At 39.0% G+C, this 24,278-nt stretch overlaps 2 protein-coding genes across 2 annotated transcripts; one reads left to right on the top strand and one right to left on the bottom strand.

The window, feature by feature from the left end:
- Positions 1 to 445: 445 nt before the first annotated feature.
- On the bottom strand, positions 446 to 11,962 carry myo1hb (myosin IHb; the record flags this gene model as incomplete). Its single annotated transcript, XM_080476401.1, has 32 exons — positions 446 to 472; positions 546 to 645; positions 747 to 844; positions 1,148 to 1,218; positions 1,297 to 1,432; positions 1,523 to 1,578; positions 1,813 to 1,906; positions 2,054 to 2,137; positions 2,239 to 2,401; positions 2,488 to 2,572; positions 2,695 to 2,763; positions 3,317 to 3,393; positions 3,509 to 3,622; positions 3,712 to 3,829; positions 3,906 to 4,011; positions 4,095 to 4,175; positions 4,337 to 4,383; positions 4,587 to 4,681; positions 4,802 to 4,893; positions 4,980 to 5,060; positions 5,170 to 5,275; positions 5,377 to 5,444; positions 5,549 to 5,668; positions 5,756 to 5,827; positions 5,914 to 6,027; positions 6,118 to 6,216; positions 6,302 to 6,481; positions 6,582 to 6,662; positions 6,767 to 6,965; positions 7,358 to 7,473; positions 7,835 to 7,996; positions 11,933 to 11,962. 32 exons carry the CDS (start codon positions 11,960 to 11,962, stop codon positions 446 to 448), a joined length of 3,141 nt encoding a protein of 1,046 aa, XP_080332527.1.
- Positions 11,963 to 16,187: 4,225 nt separating this feature from the next.
- On the top strand, positions 16,188 to 24,239 carry svopb (SV2 related protein b). Its single transcript, XM_080477360.1, has 16 exons — positions 16,188 to 16,314; positions 16,459 to 16,592; positions 17,765 to 17,850; positions 17,922 to 18,020; positions 18,126 to 18,197; positions 18,369 to 18,493; positions 18,599 to 18,662; positions 18,768 to 18,893; positions 18,977 to 19,105; positions 19,208 to 19,281; positions 21,865 to 21,941; positions 22,034 to 22,138; positions 22,674 to 22,785; positions 22,880 to 22,961; positions 23,036 to 23,125; positions 23,349 to 24,239. The coding sequence occupies exons 1-16, from the start codon at positions 16,253 to 16,255 to the stop codon at positions 23,484 to 23,486; spliced, it is 1,575 nt and encodes a 524-aa protein (XP_080333486.1). The 5' UTR covers positions 16,188 to 16,252; the 3' UTR covers positions 23,487 to 24,239.
- The last annotated feature ends 39 nt before the right edge of the window (positions 24,240 to 24,278 follow it).

Raw genomic sequence — 24,278 nt, 5'->3', positions numbered from 1 at the left:
ATAGATAGATAGATAGATAGATAGATAGATAGATAGATAGTTTCTTTATATAAAGGTACAGCATTGAGGTATAAATGTCACATTCATTTCTCTCCACATAAATTTTCTTTACTTATTTTATCTTTACGAAGAACAAAAACATGTTTGTTTTTTTCCTATGCTTCATCAATGTGCTTACATGAAGATGATTTTATATACAAACATTAGGAAGAAGCAGAACTGCTGATACTCTGGCTCGGCTCTGCCCTCAGTCTGTGTCACAATGTCTACAACTAATGAATTGGCAGTGCTTCTGCAATAATAGCATATACTCACAAAGTAGGAATTGTCTGACATAAGATATATCGGAGACAGCAACGGAGAAGGATTACAAAGAAAGTGGTTGGCTATTAGTTTATGGTCTGCGACTCTTGACGTGCATCGTTGTCCTACATCAGTGGAGTCTTCATCTTGACTTTGTCCTCGTTGATTCCTGCAAAACACAAATACCGTGTTGACTCGCCTGTAATGTGATATTCGGTTTATTGTTTGAAAGTCAGACTCACCACCGTCAAGTGGCCGTTCTTGGCCCTGTACACCGTGGACTCTTGGCCACTCTTGAAGTCAACGAACCCCTCTCTGCCAGGCTGGATATCAAACCGCACACTAAAAGCACACACACACACATAATAGAAACGATTATATTGAACTGTGACTCCTACCAGTTTGTTAGCCAATTGAACATGTGAGATCCAGACTGTCTGTACCTGCCCTGGACCACATTGATGGAGTTTTGCTTGTTTGCAATGGCGCTCAGCTTGGTCAAGGCTTCAAACAGGTACTCACACTGCAGCACCAGGTCCCCCTGAATAAGCAGATATTATCAGGCTTTCAATTCCCTGATATTTTACAATACCTTAGAGTTGCATGGAGGCATGGAGCAATATCTGTGTCATTAACTATCATCAATTACACCTAGGTGTATACAATGGCTGACATATAAAGGCCTTTGAATAAGTCCCTCAGCTAGCATTGTTGTTTAAAGGACACAAGAGATTTTCACACACATTGTGTTATTACAATGTAAATTCTTTGTAGAAATGAAGCAGACACTGGAAGTATTGTCATGTTTCTATATACATAGACACCTATTTCTTTGCATATCTACCTTTTGCTTGATGTCATCGCACAGAACGTGAAGGATCAGAAAGTTGTCACTTAGATTGCTGACCGATATGCCTAAAAAAACAAAGAGTGATCATTGCAACAAATGCAATAAAACAAGTCAAAACAACTTACTTTTAAATGTGACGCTACCTTTCAGTGAGCTGTAATCTATCCGCTGCTTGATTTTGGCTTCTTCAATCAGGTAGGCAGCTTCCTGGGTGAAGACGAGCTGGCGGACACGTGGCCTGAAACCATTCCTGTCGTACTTCACCACCGGCACACTGTACTGTGGAGGATCGATACAAAGATCACATGTTAGAAAAATAGATTGAAATTATATACAGTACATTTTTTTTAAATGGTGATGAGAGTTAACCTTAATGTGCTCATGTTGAATGATCTGCAGGATCTTGATGTTGATGTCCCCAGGACCTTTATTAAAAAGCCAGAAATGTGAAAAAGGCATGACCACTCTTCCATATGGGGATTGTTATAGCTGCTTGTAGATGGAAAATGAAAAATGCTTTAAACAATTAGGATGTAGGTGCAGATTAATTATAAAATGTTGTTGTAATAAAGAAATAAAAATTCCCCCAAAACTGTTATATCACCCATTACATAAGCATCAGTGCACAAAGAGTGAAGGAAATAATGCTGTCGTCTTACTGATCCTTGTGTCCACAAACGGTCTGCACACACTGACGGGGTAGTTCTCTTTTTTCCCTTTAAACATCAAGCTCGTCTGTACTTTGAGCAGCAGCTTGAAACACCAAAATATTATGGAGCAAAAAGTGAAATGAAAACAATAGATTTCCTGATTTGAAGGATTATACGGGAACAGTACGCAAAAATACCCTGAAGCCAGTGTAAACTCAAAATGTGTGTATTCCTCACACAGACATTGTACCTGTGCTTTCTTTTGGGGAGTGATTCCTCTGACGTACTTCCGCACCATGTGGCGAGTGTAGATCTTCTTTAAGATCTGGGATACCTACAAAAAAAAATCCATAGTTTTTGCCTGTTGCTGGCCTGCGCCCTTACATAACCGAGCCTTCATACATAACAAGTTTGCAGAACGAATGCATCACAGACCTCGCGCATTATAGGAGGCGACGTGAGCCAACGATCTTTCTCCAAGACCGTTTTGGGAAGGTTATCCTTCAGCCGTGTCAGGTAGTTCTGCCTCACGTAGGCCAGATACTCGCTGTTATCAACACAGGCGGGCTCATGTCGAGTCATGAAGCCTTTAATGAACCTGAGGGGGAAAAAAAAAAAAGAAGAGCAGTTAATCACGTACACCTCATTCAAACCATCAAGCGTTGTCTCTTTGCTTTAACTTACTTCTTGATGACCTTGACAGCCCATGCCCTCCTCTCACGCTCCTTCCTCGCCATCAAACCTCTCCAGCAGGTCTCAATCTTTGTGGCTAATAAAAAAAAAACACAGTGTAAAAATTCAATAATGAATGCAACGTTATTAAGGCCATTCATTTTGGCAGAAGATTTACACAGAGGATTCAAACAGATGTGTCACCATGTCATCACTCACCAGCCTCTCTCTGCTTCAGGTAGTCTTCTTTCACTCTGTAGCCTTTGTACTTGGCCTGAATCCTTGTTGCTACAATCAAGTTAACAAAAAAGGGGAAAAATTAATCAAAATGACTAGGAATGACTAAATTCTAATTACTATCATGATCAGCAGCCATTTCTTCTGCTAAATTCTGAATTTATTTGACTTGTGTTATTACCATTTATTCAAAGTCAAACCAAAGTTGTTGTGATGTAAACTAAAAGGATCTGAGAGAAGTCAACACAAACTGACAAAAAAAATCACTGAAATATGTGGAGCTGACAGAAACAAATGGAAGAAATGTCAGAGTTTACAAAAGAAACTAAAAAAATTATAGAAAATAACACCAAGAGCAGTTAAATTTACCAAAAAGATGTTTGTCTATTAACATTATTATATAATCTGTGTCGCTGTTTCAAAACAAGTCTTTCACCTTTATATTTCAAGATGTATATTTAAAAGATGATGCCAAATTTGGCGGTTGCATCACAAATTAAAAGTTTCCCCTCATATATGTAGTTATCTGTTTTGAAGTCAACATACTTAAAAGCTATTCAAAGTTTATCCAAACACTGCAAGATAATCTGCTGCTATAACTCACCTAACTGATGTTTGCAGACCTGCAAGGCATCTTCTGTTGCAAACAAAGTTCTTGGGTGACGGATGAAAATTTTGGTTCTGGAATTTTTTATTTTGTATTTTTTTTTTAAAGACGAAAAACAAATGAATGAATAAATGGAATTGGCATCCATCAGAACATCACTCCAGGAACGTCTGTTCACGTCAGACTTACCTGCCCATCTTGTACTCGTCAGATTTATAGCCCAGGTGTTTGACCAGGCATCGAACGCCTTCTGCTGCGGTGCCCTTCCAGTTGGGCCAGGTGCCCGGACACAGAGGTTTATACCTGAACCCGGGGAAAAGTCAAATCAAGGCTCTGCTAAATTTAGCGTCAAGAAATACATCAAATGGTGAAAAGCAGCAGTGCACAGCCACCTCTGGAGGAAGATCTCATATTTGCGGCGGTAAGCAAACCCGGCACGCCGGACCCTGAGGTGCTCCATGAGTCCCAGGTACTTCACCTGATGTCTCACCAGCACGTCGTCGAAGTGGGCTGATGTGATGAATAAACATAAGAAGATACAGCGTAAACTCTGAAACCAGCAGCTTTCTGGGGGGGAAGGCCTTACCTGAATGTTTGGCTTCATTGGGTTTAATGCAGCGGACGTACCACGGCTCTTTGGACATCAGGATCTCTGTCAAGCCCACCAGGCTGCTCTTAAACTGAGTGACCACCTGACAATCACGGCAATGGCAGTTATAGATGTAGTGTATGGTGGGTAAGCGGGGATTAATATGTCCTTTTAAGTGTTTCTTACAGTTTCAGGTCTCTTCTTGGTATCCGGTTCACTGTAAGGAAAACAGTGTTTGATGATGGCATTCTTGGATTGCCGCATGACCTTAAGGAAAGCATAAAGACAATGAGCAACAGACACGGAGCCTATTACAGAAGGTCATTTAGGTTCTACTTGTTCTGGCAGGTTGTTCAGGAGGACAAAACAAGTTATACCTTTCCAAAGAACCTAATAATTGCATTATTAAGTTGAGTGAACAAATTTACCTCTTTGCCATATCGATACAGGAGATCATTATTTTTATCCAAAAATCCTAAAAGTGAAAAGGACGATGAGAAGCTTCAAGGGTTAAATTGTAGTTTACTAGAAAACAGCATTTCCTCAGTAATAAAGCACACTCTTGAAACACTATTAAAATGATATAAAGGGTAATTAGAAAGTGTATGACTTTTAGCATTTGGCTGATGTTCTCTTGGCTTAATGACAAAGAAAAAGCAGACGTGTTTTATATGTTACCAACAACGCAGTAGGTGACCTCTCCAGCGTAGTGCAGGAGCCGAAAGTCTCCTCGTTCCAGTGTTTTCCTTGTTTTTTGGTCTGCAAGTTTATGTCTGCAGGAAAAATATTGTGCTTGTTACCATCAAAGGATAAGATGCTCTGATTGCTGCAATTCATTTCCTGAGCAGCTGAAATAAATAATTATTTTGTGTAAAGTCAAAGTGAAAACGTACGTGACAAAATGAGGGTGACCGCCAATCTTTTCTTCCATCTTTTCCAAGAAAGTGAGGTCTGTGGCCTCTCCAGGACGTAGACATTCTTCATCCTATCCGCAAAGAGAATAGAATATACAGGCATATTTTAGTTTTGCCATCGAGCTGCATCGCAATGGTCCCTCATTTTCATCTTTACCAGTAGAGAGATGATTCCTTTGAATTTCACCTCCACAAGGTCACAGATTATCTTGTTGTTGAAATATGGCACGGGTTCCCACTGTGTACAAAATATGTAAACAAATTCCATAGGTTTCTTTTTGCACCATTTAAATCCATAGTTTTTTTTCTTCCATTAGATTTCTAGATATATTGACTAATATTCTTACTTCGATTCCTTCCACCTCGTACTCCTCCTGCTCTGATTTGAGGGTCAGCTGGATGAAAAGCTGCTGCAGTTTCTCGTTGCAGTAGTTGATACAAAACTGTTCAAAGCTTTTAGAAAATATATATATAAAAGAATGGGTGCTGTCATGATATAACTCTTTATTTCAAACTTTTACTGCTGTAGATTCGGTCCATCTGTGCACTCTCACCTGTTCACATTGAAAACCTCAAACCCGTAGATGTCCAACAGACCAATCACTGTTTTCCTCGAGGAATCCTACATATGATACGCACAGTATTATGTACTTATTTCTTGGAGAAATTTGGAGTAAGCTTTAACCCCAAGCACCATTTAGAAAATGATATTACTGAGCTGCTCACCTTGTTCTCTAATGACTCATTGATCTTGTTGACGAGCCAGTCGAAGGTTCGGCCATAGATGGCTTTGGCAAGAGCATCCCTGGCATATACTGCATGGTCCACAGAGAAGGGACTGAACACCTTTGACAAGAGAGCGATTCAAAATACTCATTGTGAATCACAATTACGATCAACTTAAGCTTATTTCGCACTTTGAAATGAAATCACCTCCTCCGTTTTGGCTTCAATCTTCCTGTGGGTTAAGCCATGTTGCAGCACCTGATTAGGAATTCCCAACAGCTGCCATGTGAAGGCAAAGAAACAGACGTGGCATAAATAAAAGGCAACGCGACGATAGACAAAAGGTTTGTATTATCCGTCTTTACCTTTGACACCCAATGCATCTCCTGGTTGTGGTTGAGAGAGGCATATCCTCGAGCATCTGCATCAAACTTGATATTTCCCATGTGGAGGACACTGGCAATGATTCCGAACAGGTGCTGCAGAGAAAAAAAGATGATAAATTACAAGAAAAGACGTGCAGAATTATAAGTGAATTGTGTTTGTAAAGATTTACAGTGCGACTTCACCTCAATATCACTCTCACTGAACTCTATGACTGAAAGGGCTCTTCGCACAGTCTTCCAGTCACTTTTATCATTGATGGAGCTAACTTTGGCACAATCTCCCTGCAAAAAAAACCCCCCAAAAACATCAAATCTGAGATCTGGAAGGCTTTTTCATACACCAAATGGGATATCTTTTCCACCTGACCTGCACCAGGTAACTGTAGTGCTTGCAGTTTCTCTCTAAGCCGAGCCACCGGAGCAGGTCCTCCTCTCCTCCTTCCACCAGCTGGTAGAAAATATGAAAGTTTCTTTCCCCGTGGTTCTGGTGGACCACTCGGGATTTTTCCAGCAGGTAACTGAGAATGTGGCCACCGACAGCACCGCCCTGGAATAAAAAGCTGGTTCTTCACATCCTACATATGCCATGTTTTTGTTTTTTTCATTGCCTTGTGAATTGAAAAGGTAATTCTATTGTCATAGTCTACCTGGTGGTCAAACTGAATATCCATGTATTTCCCAAACCGGCTCGAGTTGTCATTCCTCAGGGTTTTGGCATTTCCAAACGCCTGGAAAGTTTAAAGAAAAGGGCAGAAACATGTCTGATTGTCAAAAGATTGTCTTTCGTGCTTTACACCGCAGAAACTTTGAAAATGGTGTTTGCGTCACTGACTTCAAGCACGGGGTTAGAGAGAAGCAGTCTGTCTCGAACGTTGTTCAGGAGTTTTGTACTCGGGCAGCTGACAGCATAAAACTGAAGGATTTTCTTGGAAGCTTCCGTCTTTCCAGACCCGCTCTCGCCTGAGATCAGGATGAAGTGGTTGTTGAACTCAGACTGCATGGTTCGAAAGACGTTGTCAGCCAACGCATAACTGAAAGGAGAGTGACGAAATCAATTAAGATAGAGTAAATCCATATATGTGGTGTTTTTAAATGTAATGATATTTAACCTCATTCAAACTTGAATATCTCCAGAAAATCTACCCATGATTAGCTAAATGTAACAAGTTATTACGTCACTGATACTGATAGTGTTTTTTGCAGGCTTTGTGCAGTTTGCTTATCATAAATCGATACAGTGGATGGGCAGGTCATCGTATTCATTTTTTTCATATCATGGTTGTAAAATATGTATTCCATTATGAGCAAGTTGTTAAGTTATTGGTCATCAATGATCAGTTTTATTCAACAACTGACACAATGGTTTTGCATTAATAAAAACGACTGCATGCACGCTTTCAAAACTACAGAAAGAAAATCTTACATATGAGGTGGCAGCTCGAAGAAGTTAACGCCCATGTAGATATCCATTTGCTTCTTACTGTAGATGTCTAAGTCTTTATATGGGTTGACTGACACCAAGAGAGTCCCAATGTAGGTCTGCAGAAAAAGACAAGCAAGGAAACAAATAGTCTTGCACATTTGATAATGCTAATGACATTCGGATATCCAGCAATGTGCGGTCCGTCCGTTATTGCACTGATAAATAATTGTGTTCCATGTCAAAAGCAATAAGTTTGGATAATGACTTGTCATGACCGGGTGAACAGCAGGGACCTTTAAAGTGCTCACTCTGCAAATAATAAGTCTCGTAGTTGCTGGTTCAGCAACACAAGGTGCCAATTTCAGCAGAAGGCCGTGCATTGTCGGGACAGTATCGAGGTGAAGGTTGAGGACATAATGTTGAGAGTAAGAGAAAGAGTTAGGCTACCCAAAATGACACCACTCAGGAAAGACTCACATAAATGAGATTCTCGTGGAAGCGTTTCCTAAGGTTGTCCAGGAAGGCACTCTCACTTGTGTAGGCGTCCAGGAGAACAAAGTCCTGGATGCCCACGCGGTCCCTTGCTGTCAGCGAGGCCTCCATGTTCCTCAGGATCTGGTTACACCTCACCTCCAGACTCTGTGTCCAAGCAGGAACACATGAGTGACATTACACAAAAACAACCGACCTTATCTGCAGATAACATGTTATTTTAAGCTCAGGTTTTATTCTTCGTGTCACATGTTGTTTCCTTTGCGTCTCCACAAAAAAAAAAAAAAAAAATCTTTTTGTGCCGGCTGTGACTGTATATCACTGTAAACACATACATGGAGCTGCACACAATCCGGGGCAGCCGAGGATGTATTCTATATTTCCTTGTACATTTCCTCCCTCATTATCTTTATATCTGTGACTTCCAGTCAGAGCTGTTTGTGGCCTTGGCTACATCCTCAACTCTTTCAAAAAGTTCTGACATTCGTCAAAGAAGCATCAGCATTGTTCAGGACAACAAAGTTAAATACTTTTATGCCAAAAAAATAAAAAAAAAAAAAAAAAGTCCTCCACAACTCACTCAATCAGTTTCAAAAATACCTGGCACAAACATAAACTTCAAAGGTCGCGGTATTCAATATGATTTTTTATTTATTTATTTATTTATTTTACAGTTAATGAATATGCCTTAAAATTTTATTGCACTTTATTGTAATTTGCCTTAAAATCTGCATTTTATCTATAAAAGTTTGTCTGAAGAGCTGCACAATATCACTTTAATTATTGTATTCGGTTAATTGTGTCAAATCAATTTTTTATGTCTTAAATCTAATGATGTGCCGTGTGCTGCGGACCTCTTGGCCAGTTCACCTTTATAAAAGAGAGCTTGATATCGATGGGTTTTATTTTCCTGGTTGAATAAAGGAGAGAGAAACAATAATATGCATAACCAAAGCATATGTTGTGATATTTGACACACAACTAAACTTGTGCAGGTAAAATATTCAGCGATGCCATGCACTTTAATTATAGCACCATGGAAGAGCCATGCCATATTACACTTCAGTAGTTTGGCTCTCATCACTGCCAAGCTGACCCGTCAGCAAGTCACAGTAAGTGACACTGACAGCGAAACAGGCAGTTGATCTACTGACCCATTCGAAAGTCCACAGCAGAGTGAAAGTAATATTATTTACAGTAACACAAATTGTGGACATCAAATCTGGACAAATATAGATATATATAACGAGCAGAATTCATAAGAAGTCACATACCCCCGAATGTCCTTGGTGTGTGAGTGTGTCCCTGTATCTTTTCTGCAGGGAACTGAACATCTGGTTTTATTGAAGGGAACAGAGGAAACGCTGATGGATTACAGTCTCTGTTTCCTTCAATAGGAAACCATTAATAATGTAGTGAGTGTGCAACAAAAGAAACAAATCTGTTTCTAAATATGTATCTGTGTGTGCTTGCATGCATGCGTGCGCGTGTGTGTTTGAGGAGTGATTTTATTTCCAATGATTCGATCTGTAAAGTAAGTATTTGACACAACATAGCCAGACAGTTGTTGGAACTATCACGTCTCTTATTGAATCCGCATAAACGTCACAAGTATTTCTTCACACGAAAGCTTTACAAAATGCTCTGAAGCCAATTTTATTGACTTTGCTCTTTGGCAGTCACTGTGGCAAACACTCGCGGTCTGTAGGTTCTCCCTGTTTGCGTGAAACAGAACCAACAGAGGAGGTAGGGAGCTCGACCGGTGCGACGGAGGCCTGTTGAAGGTCGGGTTTCTCTAGACACCTGGAGGCCCTTAAATGTGTGTTGCCCTGGGCGATGTGTGGTGTCAGTCAGTGGCCCACGAGGAGCGCTATCTCTTTCAGGAGCCTAACTGCCACTTTGTGGCTGCGTAACAAGATCCTGCACCATACTGGAAAGACAGGTACAATGAAGCGCCCTCTCAGGTGATGCTCTCCAGCTCAAATGAACTTTCCTGTTTAAATTTGGAGTTTACTGTACTTGCTCATTCATATTCATCTGCATCCGTGTTTTGGTAACACTGGTGTGGAGGATTGTTTTACGATTTTAAAACAGATAAAGGTCTCCCATTACCTTGTGTTTCTTTCGATTTCACACAATAGTTCTTCCTCCTACATGTTAGAGTTTGTTTGTGACGTAATTGTTTGGTTGAGGCAAACTTCTCTTTTGATTTCACAAAATATCTTTGTTGTGCATCAGCTTGAATATCAAAACAAATCCCTGGGCGTTATGTCTGACACAGTCCTTACTGTCTTGCATCCTAAAGTTTTTCTCATGTTTCACGCAGCACGTTGATCAAGTCCGTATTCCATTAAAAGAGGGCTATTTCAGATCTGTGAGAGAATAGTTCTTGCAGGTAAATTTATGTTGTTTTTAACTTTTGTGAGGTGATCTTGAGTGTTGTGAAAGGTGCCTATCAGTAAAATTTATTATTATTAAATAAAAAATCACCAGTGTTTACCTCACCAGGACGTTTTATTGAAAGCTTTTGAGGCATTTTATTTTTCAGACCATCATTTCTCTTTCATAAAATATCTTAAAATTAAAGTAACACCTTTTCATTGATACTTTAGTTTATGAAGGGAACTGTTCTTTGAGAGCAGAGACAATTTTTTGAGGAGTAGAAAGAGACTTCTTTTTTACGTCGTCTCTGCTTATTAGGTTTAATCATAACATATGATCAGAAGCTTAACTTTAGTGGTGAAATTTTTGCATGACACAGAAGCACAGCATAGACAGAAAGAATTTTATGGTTAATAGAGATATGTTTGTCATTTCTTCTTTGCCCCTGTTGTGCAATATGCCGCGTTTAATCAATTTTCCATTTTAGCCTGAGCAATCTGTAACCATAAAAACACTTCTGTGAACTCTAACTTAGCCGCCCACTCTTGATGATATGGAAATACATGTGAGGCCACCTCACTGCCGTAATGCATTCCCTAATTATCACAGTTAAGTTTCTAACTCTGACCCTGACTTTGAACCCAATCGATACCTAAACCCATGCATACGTGTATTGTTTCTATGCCTTACTGGGACTATACATTAGGGTTCAGCTCTATTCATTCCAGGAGACTTACTCGAAACCTTCCTAACTGCAGTCTGGCCCTGAATCATGATTTCTCGTAAACATTTATTGATTTCCTCATGGTACCTTGGCTTTGTCACCACTGAGTCCTCTTGGTGTGTTGAAGCGCAATCAGGTGCAGATAGAGGAAAATACATGCAGCCATGTGTGCACATTGATATCTTTCACTTCCTTGACCCTGACTTTAACCTAAACACTAATCATCTGGAATGCATGTTACTAACCCAAACCTTTGCTGTAAAATACCACATCTAGAGTTGTTCTGGCCCTACAAGTGACCTGCTTTCAACGCTTGTTTTCAAGTGCGACAAAGAGGAAAATACAAGACCTCTTTCTCACGCACTCACACACACACACACACACACACACACACACACACACACACACACACACACACACACACACACACACACACACACACACACACACACACACACACACACAGTGTCACTTCAGTGTCACTTCAGTGTCACTTGCATTACTGTGGCACTTTTTGGAGACTTGCCCTAACCACTTCCACCTCTTGTCTAAACTTAACCTCAAAGATACTCCTCACCCTTCAAGGTAATAATTTATGTTCTCACAACATGAATAATACAGAAACAACACTCACTCTCTCAAAACAACATTAATGAGAGGTGACAGACTGAAACAAAATGGAATAGGGTGATGGACTTTTGTGGTTCAATCACAATAAACAACATTGTGACAACACAGTTGTGAGATTCACATATTGCAGGTATTGAGCACTGAATCTTTAGAAATCCTGCTTTATGAGCAACATTACATAAGTATGCAATACTTTACACCGAACCACCTTCTTCTAATGAAACTGACAGCAAATTTTTCTAAGACATTCATATATTCCATTTTGATGAAGATACTACAAGATGTATTGTAGCTGAAACAAAGCTGCTGATGAGTCCACATGCAGCATCTTTGTTCATGGGATTTACCTCCTTCACCTCCAAGACCATGTGCGTCATGGTTGAGTCAGTCTTTTGTGATGGACCCGATGAATCCGAGTCGGTCTGAACTTCAGTCCACAGATGCCAAACGCTCTGGCAGACGCAGCCCCGAGACAGTAGCTTTAGTAGCTGAGGAGTTTTTCCATTGTGGAGCCTTTTCAAGTCAACATTAATGTATTTGCCCCTCTGATGCTCATCGGTCCTGGATTCAGATATTGGCTTGGAGCAGGTTCAGAGCTACAGTGTGGGACAGTGAAGCTTAAGAGGAGGAGGAGGAGGACGGAGGAGGAGGGTGGTGGTGGCACAGCCGCTTCCTGTCGGGCAGGCGTTCTTGCATTGTAGGTAATGAGGCAGATACCTGGCCATGGACCTGGCCTGCTTAAACATTCATGAAGCCCCGAGTGTTGAACGGCAACACTGTGTGTTTAAGGAAGAGTGTGTGTGTGTGTGTGTGTGTGTGTGTGTGTGTGTGTGTGTGTGTGTGTGTGTGTGTAATACAAGGATGTGGTAACTTTATCTATGCGGAGACCTCCTTGTCACCCTCCTCCCCACAAAATTACAGCACAGGTATTCGATTACTGATCTTTGATTAGACAGATGCATTTCAAACTAATTACCTGCTGCTTATGAGGCCCACAATAATCAGACCAGTTTGGTATTGGACTGTTGAAGCGTCTGTCACATGCAGCTGTCAAATCTGTGAATGATTTTTACAGCTTGAAGACATATTTATTACGCAGAAGATTTTCTTTAAAGATCCAAATGTAAATGTGTGGATGAGATTAAAAATGACTTCTCTGAGACTCTCTGTAGTAAATCCACCATGTAATTGAAGTAATTTCATTGAAGTCAGGATAAAACACAGCAGGGTTTATTTAACAGTTATTGTCATTTCTATCAGCTGCTAATTGATTTCGTTAACTGCGCCAACTTTTAAAGATTACGATCATAGTTTAATTGAATATCAATGTAACAGAATATCAGGAGAAAAACAAGTGATGGGATTAACTAATAACAAAAAAATCTGATGACAGTGTCCAGTGTCATTGAAATAGATTCTGTCAATCACTATTTGCTTTGTCTTTGCTTCTTCAGGTTGAGTTGGTTTAGTTGTGACAGGCCTGCAGGAAATGTAATGTTGCCCTCTCATTCCATCTGTTTAAAGTTTAACATTGCTTCCTGTCAGCATCAACAAAGGCATCTTACATTACTTCCTTGAGACTGGCCAAAACAAGGACTGACACAAGAGAGCATGTTGGAAAAATGGTCATTAACATAATGTAATCCATTATGCAGATATGGAAGGATTCCCAGTGTCCAAATTGGAATTTCAAGAGATGCATTAACTCAGAAGAAGCATCCAATAAACACACAAACATACAATACGAGCTTGTCCACTGGATTTGGCTGATGGCATGTTTAAAGAATTTCCTCAATAGATGGATGATGTAGTATCTCTTTCAACTTTCACATATGTTTGGATAACTTGTTGTAATCTGATGACTAATACATGAAGTTCTGGAAAATTAAAACAATAAACAAACCTGATCAATACATGAAAGAACAAAATTAACTCCTAATGCTCACTATAGCAGAGGAGCTTACAGTGTGATTTTTGTTTTGTTTTTTGCTATTGTGCCTGAACCATATCTATATCCATACATCTAGCATTAACATAATACAAACACTAAAACACAAACGTACCACTGAAGGCTTCAAGCCCAGATTGAAACCAAAGATATTCTCACAATGAAGCAAGAACGCAAACAGGTACAGCACTATGTCCCCATATCTCTATCTACCACCTAAATGTTGTTTTTCACTCAGACATCTATCACTTCTGAAATGGCAAAATGCCTTGAAATAAACTAAAAAGTAATATTGCTTGTAAATTATGATCAGTTCATTTAATATAGAGCGATACGGTGAATTCATAATACATAAAGATAACAAATAAAAACATCCCAGACTGTCTCATTTCACTTTTGCATTCATTTTTTGTACCTCTCCAACAATAAGGGTTGAGATTAGTGTCTCAAGTACATTATTGCATCTAAACCCTGATGAATAGACGATGTCAGTCGATGTCCTCGATCCACTGTTTGTTCAAATAAATATTCACAAGCTCAATTAGCCCCAAACAACTAAACTTTCAACTAATTCCTTATTCATGTGAGCAAACAGATTGCTGTCACCAGCAGAAGACTCTGAAGGATAAAATGAACTGAGAGGCTTTTAGTTTCAGACACGGTGCCGGCATTAAAGAAAGTGCACAGTAACTGAAATAACAGCGTCAAGACCTGTTTTAGAGATTTTAACAAGCAATTAATCCAGTATGCAAATTGTATTTTACTGGTTTCACTGAAAACACGGCAGCAGGATTGAACAAATCTCCTCCAGATTGCAATATGTTCTCACATAGATAGTAAATCTTACCTTTGAGTCCGTGTCGTGTTTGTTTGTGCTAAAGCTCTGCTGAGGGTCTGTCCTGAGTGAGCCTGTCCAAGCAGTGAATGCCGGGACGGGGGGATGCACTATATATTCTGTTCATTATATTTACGACTGTCTCACAATGCAGCAGCCTCAGCATGTCCTCAACATGTCCTCACAACGTCCTACTATAAATAATTTTTTTTAAATCATACTTTATAAATTAATTTTTTTTTCACACTGACCCATCCTATTCTGGGATGCAGAGGTGAGGCCTGATGGAGGTCAAGGGTCTTTGCTTAGAGAACCATGGAGGTGTCCTGTAATCAACCTCTAGGCCACCACTGCCCCAAACCAGGTTTCAGGTTGGCCTTGTTCACTTTGAGGGCCAGCGATAACTGAGTGAGTCAAAACTCTCCCAGCAAATTAATGTGAGACCAGGTCCTTACTCTCAACTGCATCAAGTGTAGCCCATGTAATTCTTCTGGTGTAAAGCCTCATAAACGGAGTATGGACTTAAGTGATAGAGCGCTTTGCAGAGTAAATGCATTTTATTAAAAAAATTTTTTTTAAGAATATCCGTTCTTTATTCATGAGAAAACAACTTTTAGGTAATTGATACAAAGAATGTATGAACTCACCAACATCAATGTTTCACCTTTTGACTGAGTGACACCAGAAATAGCAAGAGGATGAGAGCACAACCTGCTGTCAGCCACAGGCTATGACAGATTCTTCTTCTGCCAATTGTAGCAACAAAATCATCATATAACATTTAATAGAATGTTTATTTTTAAATGAAGGTGGGAATCACAAACAACATATTTTTCACATGTGCAATCTGTACAAGAATAGTTATCAAAGTTATCAGAATCTGCTTATACCTGAATAGCTTATTTGTAAAAAATTATTAAAATGTTTCTTCATGTTCCCTCCTCAAAAGTTGTGATTTTGAAGATTCATGAGAAGACAGACTGAGTTACTATTCTTCTGAAATATTATCTGTATATTTATAGATGTGGCATAATCCATAGAGGACTCAGTGAATAAAACCAGCAGACACAATAAGTTAAATGCTTTCAAAGAGAAGGGGAAACTTCATTCTATTACTAAAGTTAAACAATAGCAATATATTTAGATTATAATAAATGACTAGGCACATTTGTCGTTGTAAATAAGTAAGTCTTTAGGAGCTAAATAGGCTAAAATCAGCAGCAACAATGAAAGTAAAGTTCAACGTGCTGAGTGGGAGGATGAGACCAGAAGCCAAACACTTATTTCTTGTGATGTGATTGGTTCTGAAAGACTTCAAGGGGGGAAAAAATTGTATTACGAGGATCATCAGATTGTTCCAGCTTGCCATTGACAGTTGTTTGACACACACCGGGGGAGACCGAACTGTTAGAAATGAGTAATAATCAGTCCACAACTGTGTGGCTCTCATCCTAACTGTGATAAATACTGACTTGTACTGTGTGTCTCAGCCAGAGCCATCAGACTGTATGTACATTAACATGTTTGAAAGGGAAAGAACACGATGTGAGAGAACAGGGAGGAGTACAATAGCAAACACACACAAAACACACACACTCACACACACAAACACACACACACACACACACAAAGTCAAACACTTTTTGGACCGCAGGGCCCACGTTCAGCTTTTTGTTTTTTTCAGGTGTTTGATTTAGGTGTGTCACAATTCTCCACAAAGCATGCTGCTGCGCAAGAATATCCATAATTGTTGTTTACCTTAAAAAAAAAAAAAAAAACTCCCACCTCTCATCAAAACAGGTTCACTTCCTGAATTGCTGTTACAGTCAAACCTGTGAATGCAGTTATGATCGCACTTCAGTGAACTGACACTTTATCTGTGAAATGAAAGAGTGGATTGGAGCTACGAAAGCCTCCTTCAGGCGATGGAAGAACGCTGCAAAATGGTAAAACAACAAGTCTATTACTTTTCACGTCAACCAGACCTCATAAGAAATGGTGTAAGCCAGCAGATTGAACCAGCTGTGGATCTGCGCGCTTTGGATTTCTGCATACCAATGCTTGTCTGCGTTCTGTGTGTTGACATTCAGGAGCGAGCCAGAATTTGTGGGTCATGCTGATGAAGAGGAGGACACAGACTACGAGATCTGCACAGTAACTGCAGCCAGAGTGGAGTCAGGTGGTGGACGGGCTCCACTCAGCTCTGGATCTAACAAGACTGAAGGTTTGTTCACAAGTTTAACCTTTTCCTCATGTAGATTATTTAACAGGTTTTTCTTAGTCTGCATTATCAGGATAAAGATACGAGTGGAAGCAAAGAGCGAGCCTGTTCTTTGTAGCAATGTCAGCATCTGCTGATTACTTCTGATTTGAAGGCCTGTCTTTGGGAAGTTTGCATGTTCTCCTTGTGCATGTGTGCTTTCCTTCTCCGACAGTCCAATAAAAATGCATGGAGCTCTAAATTACTCCAAAGCATGTGTGACTCTATGTATATGTATGTACATGTATTTCAATGTACTACCAAAACTGTGACTGTACCTATTTTTGACTAGCAAACTATCTCCAAGAAAGTCAGTTGTTACTATTTTTAAGATATTAGATGGACTTAATAAATTTATTTGTTTTCTTTAAATAATTTGAGAATTTTTTTATTATTATTATTCGTATTATTATTATTTGTCTCTGCATTTTCTCTTCCATTTGTCCATGTTATACAGTCGTGATACTCATGTGTCTGGATTTTTATTAACAACACAAAAACGAATAAATATATACTGGCAGAACGTTTTCTAAACAATTACTAAATCTTCAAGTGATTTTTAAAGCTACTTCTAAAATGTAATAATGTGTTAAGTTATTGTATAGCAAATATTGAGAGCATGGAAATGAACATATTTTTCAGAAGCCTGACATTTGTGTTTAAAATATCCTTTTTTGATTGGTCTTATGTGATGTTGAGGATTTTTGACACACTGAATTTTCAGGTTTCATTATCTGTTAATCCTAATCATCAAAATGACAAGAAACAGAGACTTGCAATATTTCCAATCTATGTGTAATGATTCTATATAGTGTGAGTTTCACTTTCAGAAAAGACTGACAAAAATTATTGAACTTTTTCACAATATTCCAATTTTATTTTTAGATGTACCTGTATTAAATGGTTAGTTGTGAAGTGTATTGTTCTAGTTGGCTGTAAAATTATAATAACATTGTTGCTCACTCGTAATCAAGAAATCCATTCATGGTGTAGTCAATCGTTATGTAATCTACAATAAATCATATCTGATTAACTTTTTCAATGTAATTAATAGGAAATTTTAAAGTACTGCCATTCATATCAGTCCCATTATTACCTGATATGTGATGTTGATGTTTGCCTGATACGTTTTATAGAAACCTTCACTGTGGATGATGCCGTGGAAGCCTTTGGTTTTGGAAAATTCCAGGTCAAAATGTGTCTTTTCACTGGTCTCTCATGGGTAAGGATCCTATCACAGAGACAAACAATGTCTCTTCAATACTCTGATGCTGAACCTCTGGCCCATCTCAGATTGCGGATGTCATGGAGATTATGCTCATCAGCGTGCTTGGACCTCAGCTGCACTGTGAATGGAGACTCCACAACTTTCAGGTGGCACTCATTACATCGGTAAATTTACTTATTATTTATATATCTATATATTTGGCTTATATATTTTATGAGGTATACTATTTCATCTTCTTTGAGACGTAACTTTTTTTCTTTGCACATAAGGTGGTCTTTATTGGGATGATAATTGGTTCACCATTATGGGGGTATATTTCCGACAACTATGGCAGACGAGTGGTGAGTGCTTTACCTGGGTTCTTTTATTTCTAATAATAATAATAATAATAATTTTATTTGAAGGCGCCTTTCCCGGCATTCAAGGACACCGTACAATCATCTTTTAATGTATGATTTCATTAATTGTACTTCACTTCATGCTCTTTCTGTATATGTTTCCATTGTGAACAGGGGCTGGTCATGTCTATGTGTTGGATTTTCTACTTTAGCCTGCTGACGGCCTTCGCTCCAGTTTACAGCTGGGTCTTGTTGCTCCGTGGCATTGTTGGTTTTGGGATGGGAGGAGTTCATCTGTCGTAAGTTCAGTGCTTCTTTCAAGTACAAGAAGATACTGTAAATGGCTTGCTGAGTGATATCAACAATGTTTTCCAATGCACATCCAACATTACGTCTCTGTTTAGGCTGGGGCTGTTATCGGAGTTCCTCCCAGTGAAGTCGAGAGGCATCTGCTTGGTGCTGACTGGGGTACTGCAATGAGTTTGTCATTCTGAAAAACCTTTACCTTTCACAGTTAAATCATCAACTGATTGAGTGCAATGAACATACGCTCCTTGGATTTTTGTCCAACAGATATTCTGGGCTGCCGGTGCTGTGTTGGAAGTCCTCCTGGCCATGTGGATTATGCCCACTCTGGGATGGAGGTGGCTGGTCATTCTGTCCACAATACCAACGGGAATTTTTCTCTGCTTCTGCTTTGTGAGTATGTTTTCATGTAACAAGAGCCCATGTAATGGAAAACAACAGCAGCTGAACTCTTGTCTCAACTGTGTGTTATGCAGTGGATGCCTGAGAGTCCTCGGTTTGATGTGGTCATGGGAAGAAGAGAAAGGGCCGTTGCCACTTTGACGCGCATGGCTAAAGACAATAGCAAGACTATGCCTATGGGGAAACTCATTGTTCACAAACAGGTGAGCTTGAGAATAAATGAAGTAGAGGGGAAACCATACAGTGTTTAAAGTATGGTTAAAAACAAACACATTCCTTGTTTTTCTGTTGGTTTGTTTTCACAGTGTACTCATGGACAATTCAAAGATCTTTTCACCCCTCACTACCGGAAGACAACTCTTTTGCTGTGGCTCATAGGGTTAGCTGAGAAACACATTTGACCTTGACCTTGTTTACCTCCTTTTCCTAATTATTCTGGGTTTTACCACAAGCTTAAGGTTCACGAGGTGTCACTTAGTTTCAGGTCAAATAGGCAACTGTAAATATGTTTTTGAAGAACAATCACACTGGTTATAAGACTTTTGTTGATTGACCACTAACTGACCAATTTATAAACTTAAGTTAGTGACTTATTTCCACCAGGTTATGGTCTTGTTTACTCTACAGTATGCATATCCCATGCAGGCAAACACACATACATGCACTCAAAGGGTGAGGGACTGTAGACAAATATACTGTCCCCCTATAATAGGTGGGATAATGAGGAGAAATGAGAATGAGGTGCAACACATGTCATTCCAAACGATTTCTTTTATTTAACACCCAAAACATATGTATTCACCATTATCATTCACATTCAAGTTTCTTATTCAGTTTCCTCATTAACAATCATTCAACACATTTTTTTCCCACTTCAACATGTTACAGTTATTACTGTGCTTCAATACACCCTTAAATGACATGTGTCAAACTACATTGCTTATGACAAAAAAGCCATTTTTCTTACAGCATAACACTGATAATATGAATTGCTTTTCATTTTAAGCATCAACAATAATTTGTACATGATCCCTAACACATGCTGAGTCTTTAAAGGGGACATATCATGCTAAATCCACTTTTTTAGCCCTTAAATGCATTTTGTTGTATATTTAGAGTGTTTAGAAGTACAGAAAAGTTCAAAGTAGTCTCTTCAGGTGCTCCGTTGATATCTTTATATTCTGTTTTGGTCATATTTTGCGATCGGTTTCGATTTTTCTATTCTCTATTACGTTTTTTGAACAATGACGTCACAGTATTCCCGGCGGAACTGCCAAATTAGGACATCGACATTTCGAGCAATCCGCCATTTTTGTTTCTCGCTGCGATTTTGTAGTCCAACCGAAGTTACGAGAGGATAAGTCGAAATGTTCGGTTGTTGGATGTAGTAACCCACAAGCTTCGTTACACCGTCTCCCAGCATCAGAACCTTTTCGAAGTGCCTGGTTGAGTTTTATTTTTCACAGAAATGTACCCACATCTGTGGGTAAGGTCATTTTTGTGTGCGCGAAGCACTTTAAGGACGACTGCTTCAGCAACCTCCGCCAGTATAAAGAAGGATTTGCCGAAAGACTTGGTCTGATTGAGCGGTCAGTTCCTTCTATCTATGGAGACGACGAACAGAGCACTTCGGTAAGCTGTATATAACGCTAAAAAGTGTGATGATAAGACGTCCCTGTCATTGTTTTGTTAGCATTAGCAGTTGCACCCTCTTCATATGTTAGCGCTGTGTGCTCGTTTTAGATTATAATGTAACTTCTGTGTTAAATAGTCGTTGTAATACAGGCAGTATTGTAGTAGTGGGCATGGATGGAGAAGTTAGTGTAAATCTAGTAACACACCATTGCGTTACATCCATATGAAGACGTTGTTCTGTAGGTGCATCATCGTCATTTTCATCTGGCTCCGCCGGGTCCGACTCTGGCTCCAACATGTATGGCTGGATGGACAAATCTTCCCTTGTTGACATTTTGTAAATAATGTGTGAATATAAAGTTTCTGCGCCGCTAGATAATTGTATCTGTTCTATCAAACTACAAAGATGGCCGAACAGGGTGGCGTTGAACCGAGTGTCACCTCTGCAACCTGGAGAGGAGGAGGGGTATGAAGTGTCTCATTTGCATTTGAAGAGACCGCCCCAAAACGAGTTGCTCTCAGAAGCGCATCAGAAAAGGGGTTGAAAAGGGGCCTGTGGAGCTATAATAATGAGGAATTCAGACCCAAGCATTGCAGTTCCGCGTTGTATAGACCACAACTGTATGATTTATATGTAAAAAGGAAGGATTTAAAAGCATGATATGTCTCCTTTAATATTCACAGGCCACTGAAATGTATCAATAAACAAATGCCACGTTTAACAAATGCAAAAATTGGAACAGATACATAGACTATGAACAGTAAAATAATAATTCAAATCACACTATGCCTTTGTCGCTCATTTAACAGGCAGAATTCGTACCACATGTGGTGACGTCATCGAGCATAAACTCCGGTAGAATTAAGTCTTTTTTTTTCACTCGTAACAATAAACAAACTCCAGTAAAAACTCAAGAACACTCACGGATGATATATAGTACCTTATATAAACACAGTTTTGAAAAAAATACACTGTACTGACCTGTAATAGGTGGGATAATGAGGAGAAATGAGGTGCAACACATATAAAATCGATTTCTGAGGAGAAGGTGGGGCGTGCACTCCATAAACCAGTCCCCCTAGCAATCCCAGTAACACAAAAGGTTCCCCCCCCGACCTCACTCCTCTCGCTCCTCTTTCAGGTATAAGTACACTGTAAATTATCTTGATGAACTAGAACGTACAATAAACCTAAAATATTAAATGATTATTTTAAACTCCAAACAAGAAATGTGATGACAATTTTAGGGGTGCCAGACACGCACGCACTGGGAACAATTTGTGTTCAATTTGTTTTCCAACATTTATACCAATGTATCGTTATCAGGTTTACCTATAGCTTCTGTTATTATGGGATGATACTGATGACTACGGACCTATTCAATGCTGGAGAGTCATGTGGAGGTATGTATCTGCTTTATTTAAATGAATCAGACTTTAATAATCAAATCTGTCATAAATTTGATAATTTATTTCAAAAACTTTATATCTTACAGCTAGCCGAGGGGCGGACATTGAATTGCATTGTAGTCTTGAATGTAAATATTTAACATCAGCTGATTATGAAAACCTCTTATGGACGACAATTGCTGAACTTCCAGGTGAAAAAGCATTATTACATGTTGGGTGTGGTGTATAATTTTATAATGATAATACCAGCTTGTTTTATTCAGTATTCACCAGACAATAGATTTAGGAGACTTATTAGAAACACACACAGGGAATGATTCATTATCTATATGCCTTTGTTAAGAAAAATATTTGTACCCGATATCCGGAAAAATGCAGTTTTTGATTTCCATAAGATTTTCTCTGAAACTATTTATTGATATAAACCTTTCATAAGAATGTGTTAATCCTTTTATATGAGTACCTAAAATGTCATCATTAATCTGTGAAAACAGGTATACATTATCTTCTGCAAAACCCAGGACCTACTCGCCTATACCTGTATTTTTGAAGTATATTTACAAATTCATATTTATTGATCTTCTTTTGAAGAACTACTGGTGCAGCAAAAACCATTGGTGAAAATACACTTTCTCTGTCGATATCATCCATTTAACTGAAGTCCACTTAACGCTATATATCAGTCTCTAATAGGTTGTTTGCTTTTTTTGTTTGTTTGTATTTCAGGTATTTTAGGTCTCATTGTGTTAATTGACTGTATTGGCAGGAAGAAAACCATGGCACTGTGTTTTTTTATGTTTTCATTGTGCATTCTGCCATTATGGGCCTGTATTGGGAGGTAAGACTGTTGTCTCTCATTTCCATTTGAAAAAAATAGTAGTTTAGACAGGCTTGATTTTTACTTTTCTTTCTTTGTCATTCTGTTTGTTTAGGACAGCTGTAACCATCTTTGTCTTCATTGCCAGAGCCTTCATCCTCGGAGGATTTCAAGCTTTTTATGTTTACATATCAGAAGTATGTAATGGTTTCCGAAGAAATCTTTAAAATCCTCATGTATCTGACAAACTACATCCTGCTTTTGTATTCAGGCATATCCTACAGAAAATAGATCCTTTGCGATGGGCACAGCTAATGCAATGGGGAAGGTGGGTGGCCTTATCACACCCTTTATCGCACAGGTATGCATATTACCTTTACTCAAGAATTTGTAAAAGTAAAAATATTTAAAGATAAATTAATAAATTGTAACAAGCTGCAATGTCTAATTAGTTTAATCTGAGAAAATAACTGCCATGAAATACAACAAGTACTTGTTTGCATCACAAAGTTATAACTCGTCGTGATGCCATATGGTGCCTCCACATAAGTTTTCTTGGCCCTCAGGTGTTGTTTTGCTTCTAGGTGCTCCTCAGGACTTCAATGTATCCGACCCTGACCCTGGCAGTGTTCTGTGGCTGTTCTCTTCTGGCAGCCCTTGCATGCTTGATTCTTCCCATTGAGACTTCAGGCAAGCCTCTGCAGGAGACCAAACTCAAATAGGAGGCTGGAAGATGGACGTTCACCAGAACCATCAACTCAGATGTGCCCAAAATGTTCAACCAGGAAGAGATCAAACAAGAATAATTGAGGGAAAGTGATGATAATCTACTACTTCCTGGATTGAAGTTGCTGTGGTGGTCTAAAGATAGACGAAAACAGAAGGGAGAGAAACCACGAGGAGTCCTGTTATTACAGACAGCATCTGTTAGTGGACTATTTTGTTCATCATGTTACTGCTGAAAGCAGGGAAACTCGCAAATGATGAGAAAGCTTAAACCATGACATTAATAAACTGACTTTAAGAATAATTACTTTGAACATCATCTTTATATGTGACAAAATTCAAAGGGTTTTTTTGTTTGCCAATTAAAATGTATTGGCCTAATATGCAAGTATTCAGTATTCTTACTAGGACGAGCTGTTACAATCCTTCAATAGGATTAATATGTTTTGTTCTGGTTGTGTCACTTCGGGGGAGGGGGAGATGTTTAACTGATAGAATTGTATTTTTATTAGAATATAACTGCAAATCAAATCGATAGGGAGAGTAACGAAGTGAAAACCCATATATGCTGAGAAACTTAAATGCCTAACTTTGAATAAAGAAATTTAGATTTACTTCCATCCAAACATTTCTGGTGTATAAAAGCAATTGTTGTTTTTATTTGTACTATGTGTAGACTGTGTAATGCAGAACCCAAGGTCAGAAGACCAGCAGGCCTAAAGTTAATAAATGTTTCATAGACAGGCTCAACCTGATGTGATCAATCTAAATACATTTTCCAGGTTAAT

The sequence above is a fragment of the Lipophrys pholis genome, assembly GCF_963383615.2.
Source record: "Lipophrys pholis genome assembly, chromosome: 12".
Lineage (NCBI taxonomy): Eukaryota > Metazoa > Chordata > Actinopteri > Blenniiformes > Blenniidae > Lipophrys > Lipophrys pholis.
This window is presented reverse-complemented; position numbering and strand designations above follow the sequence as displayed.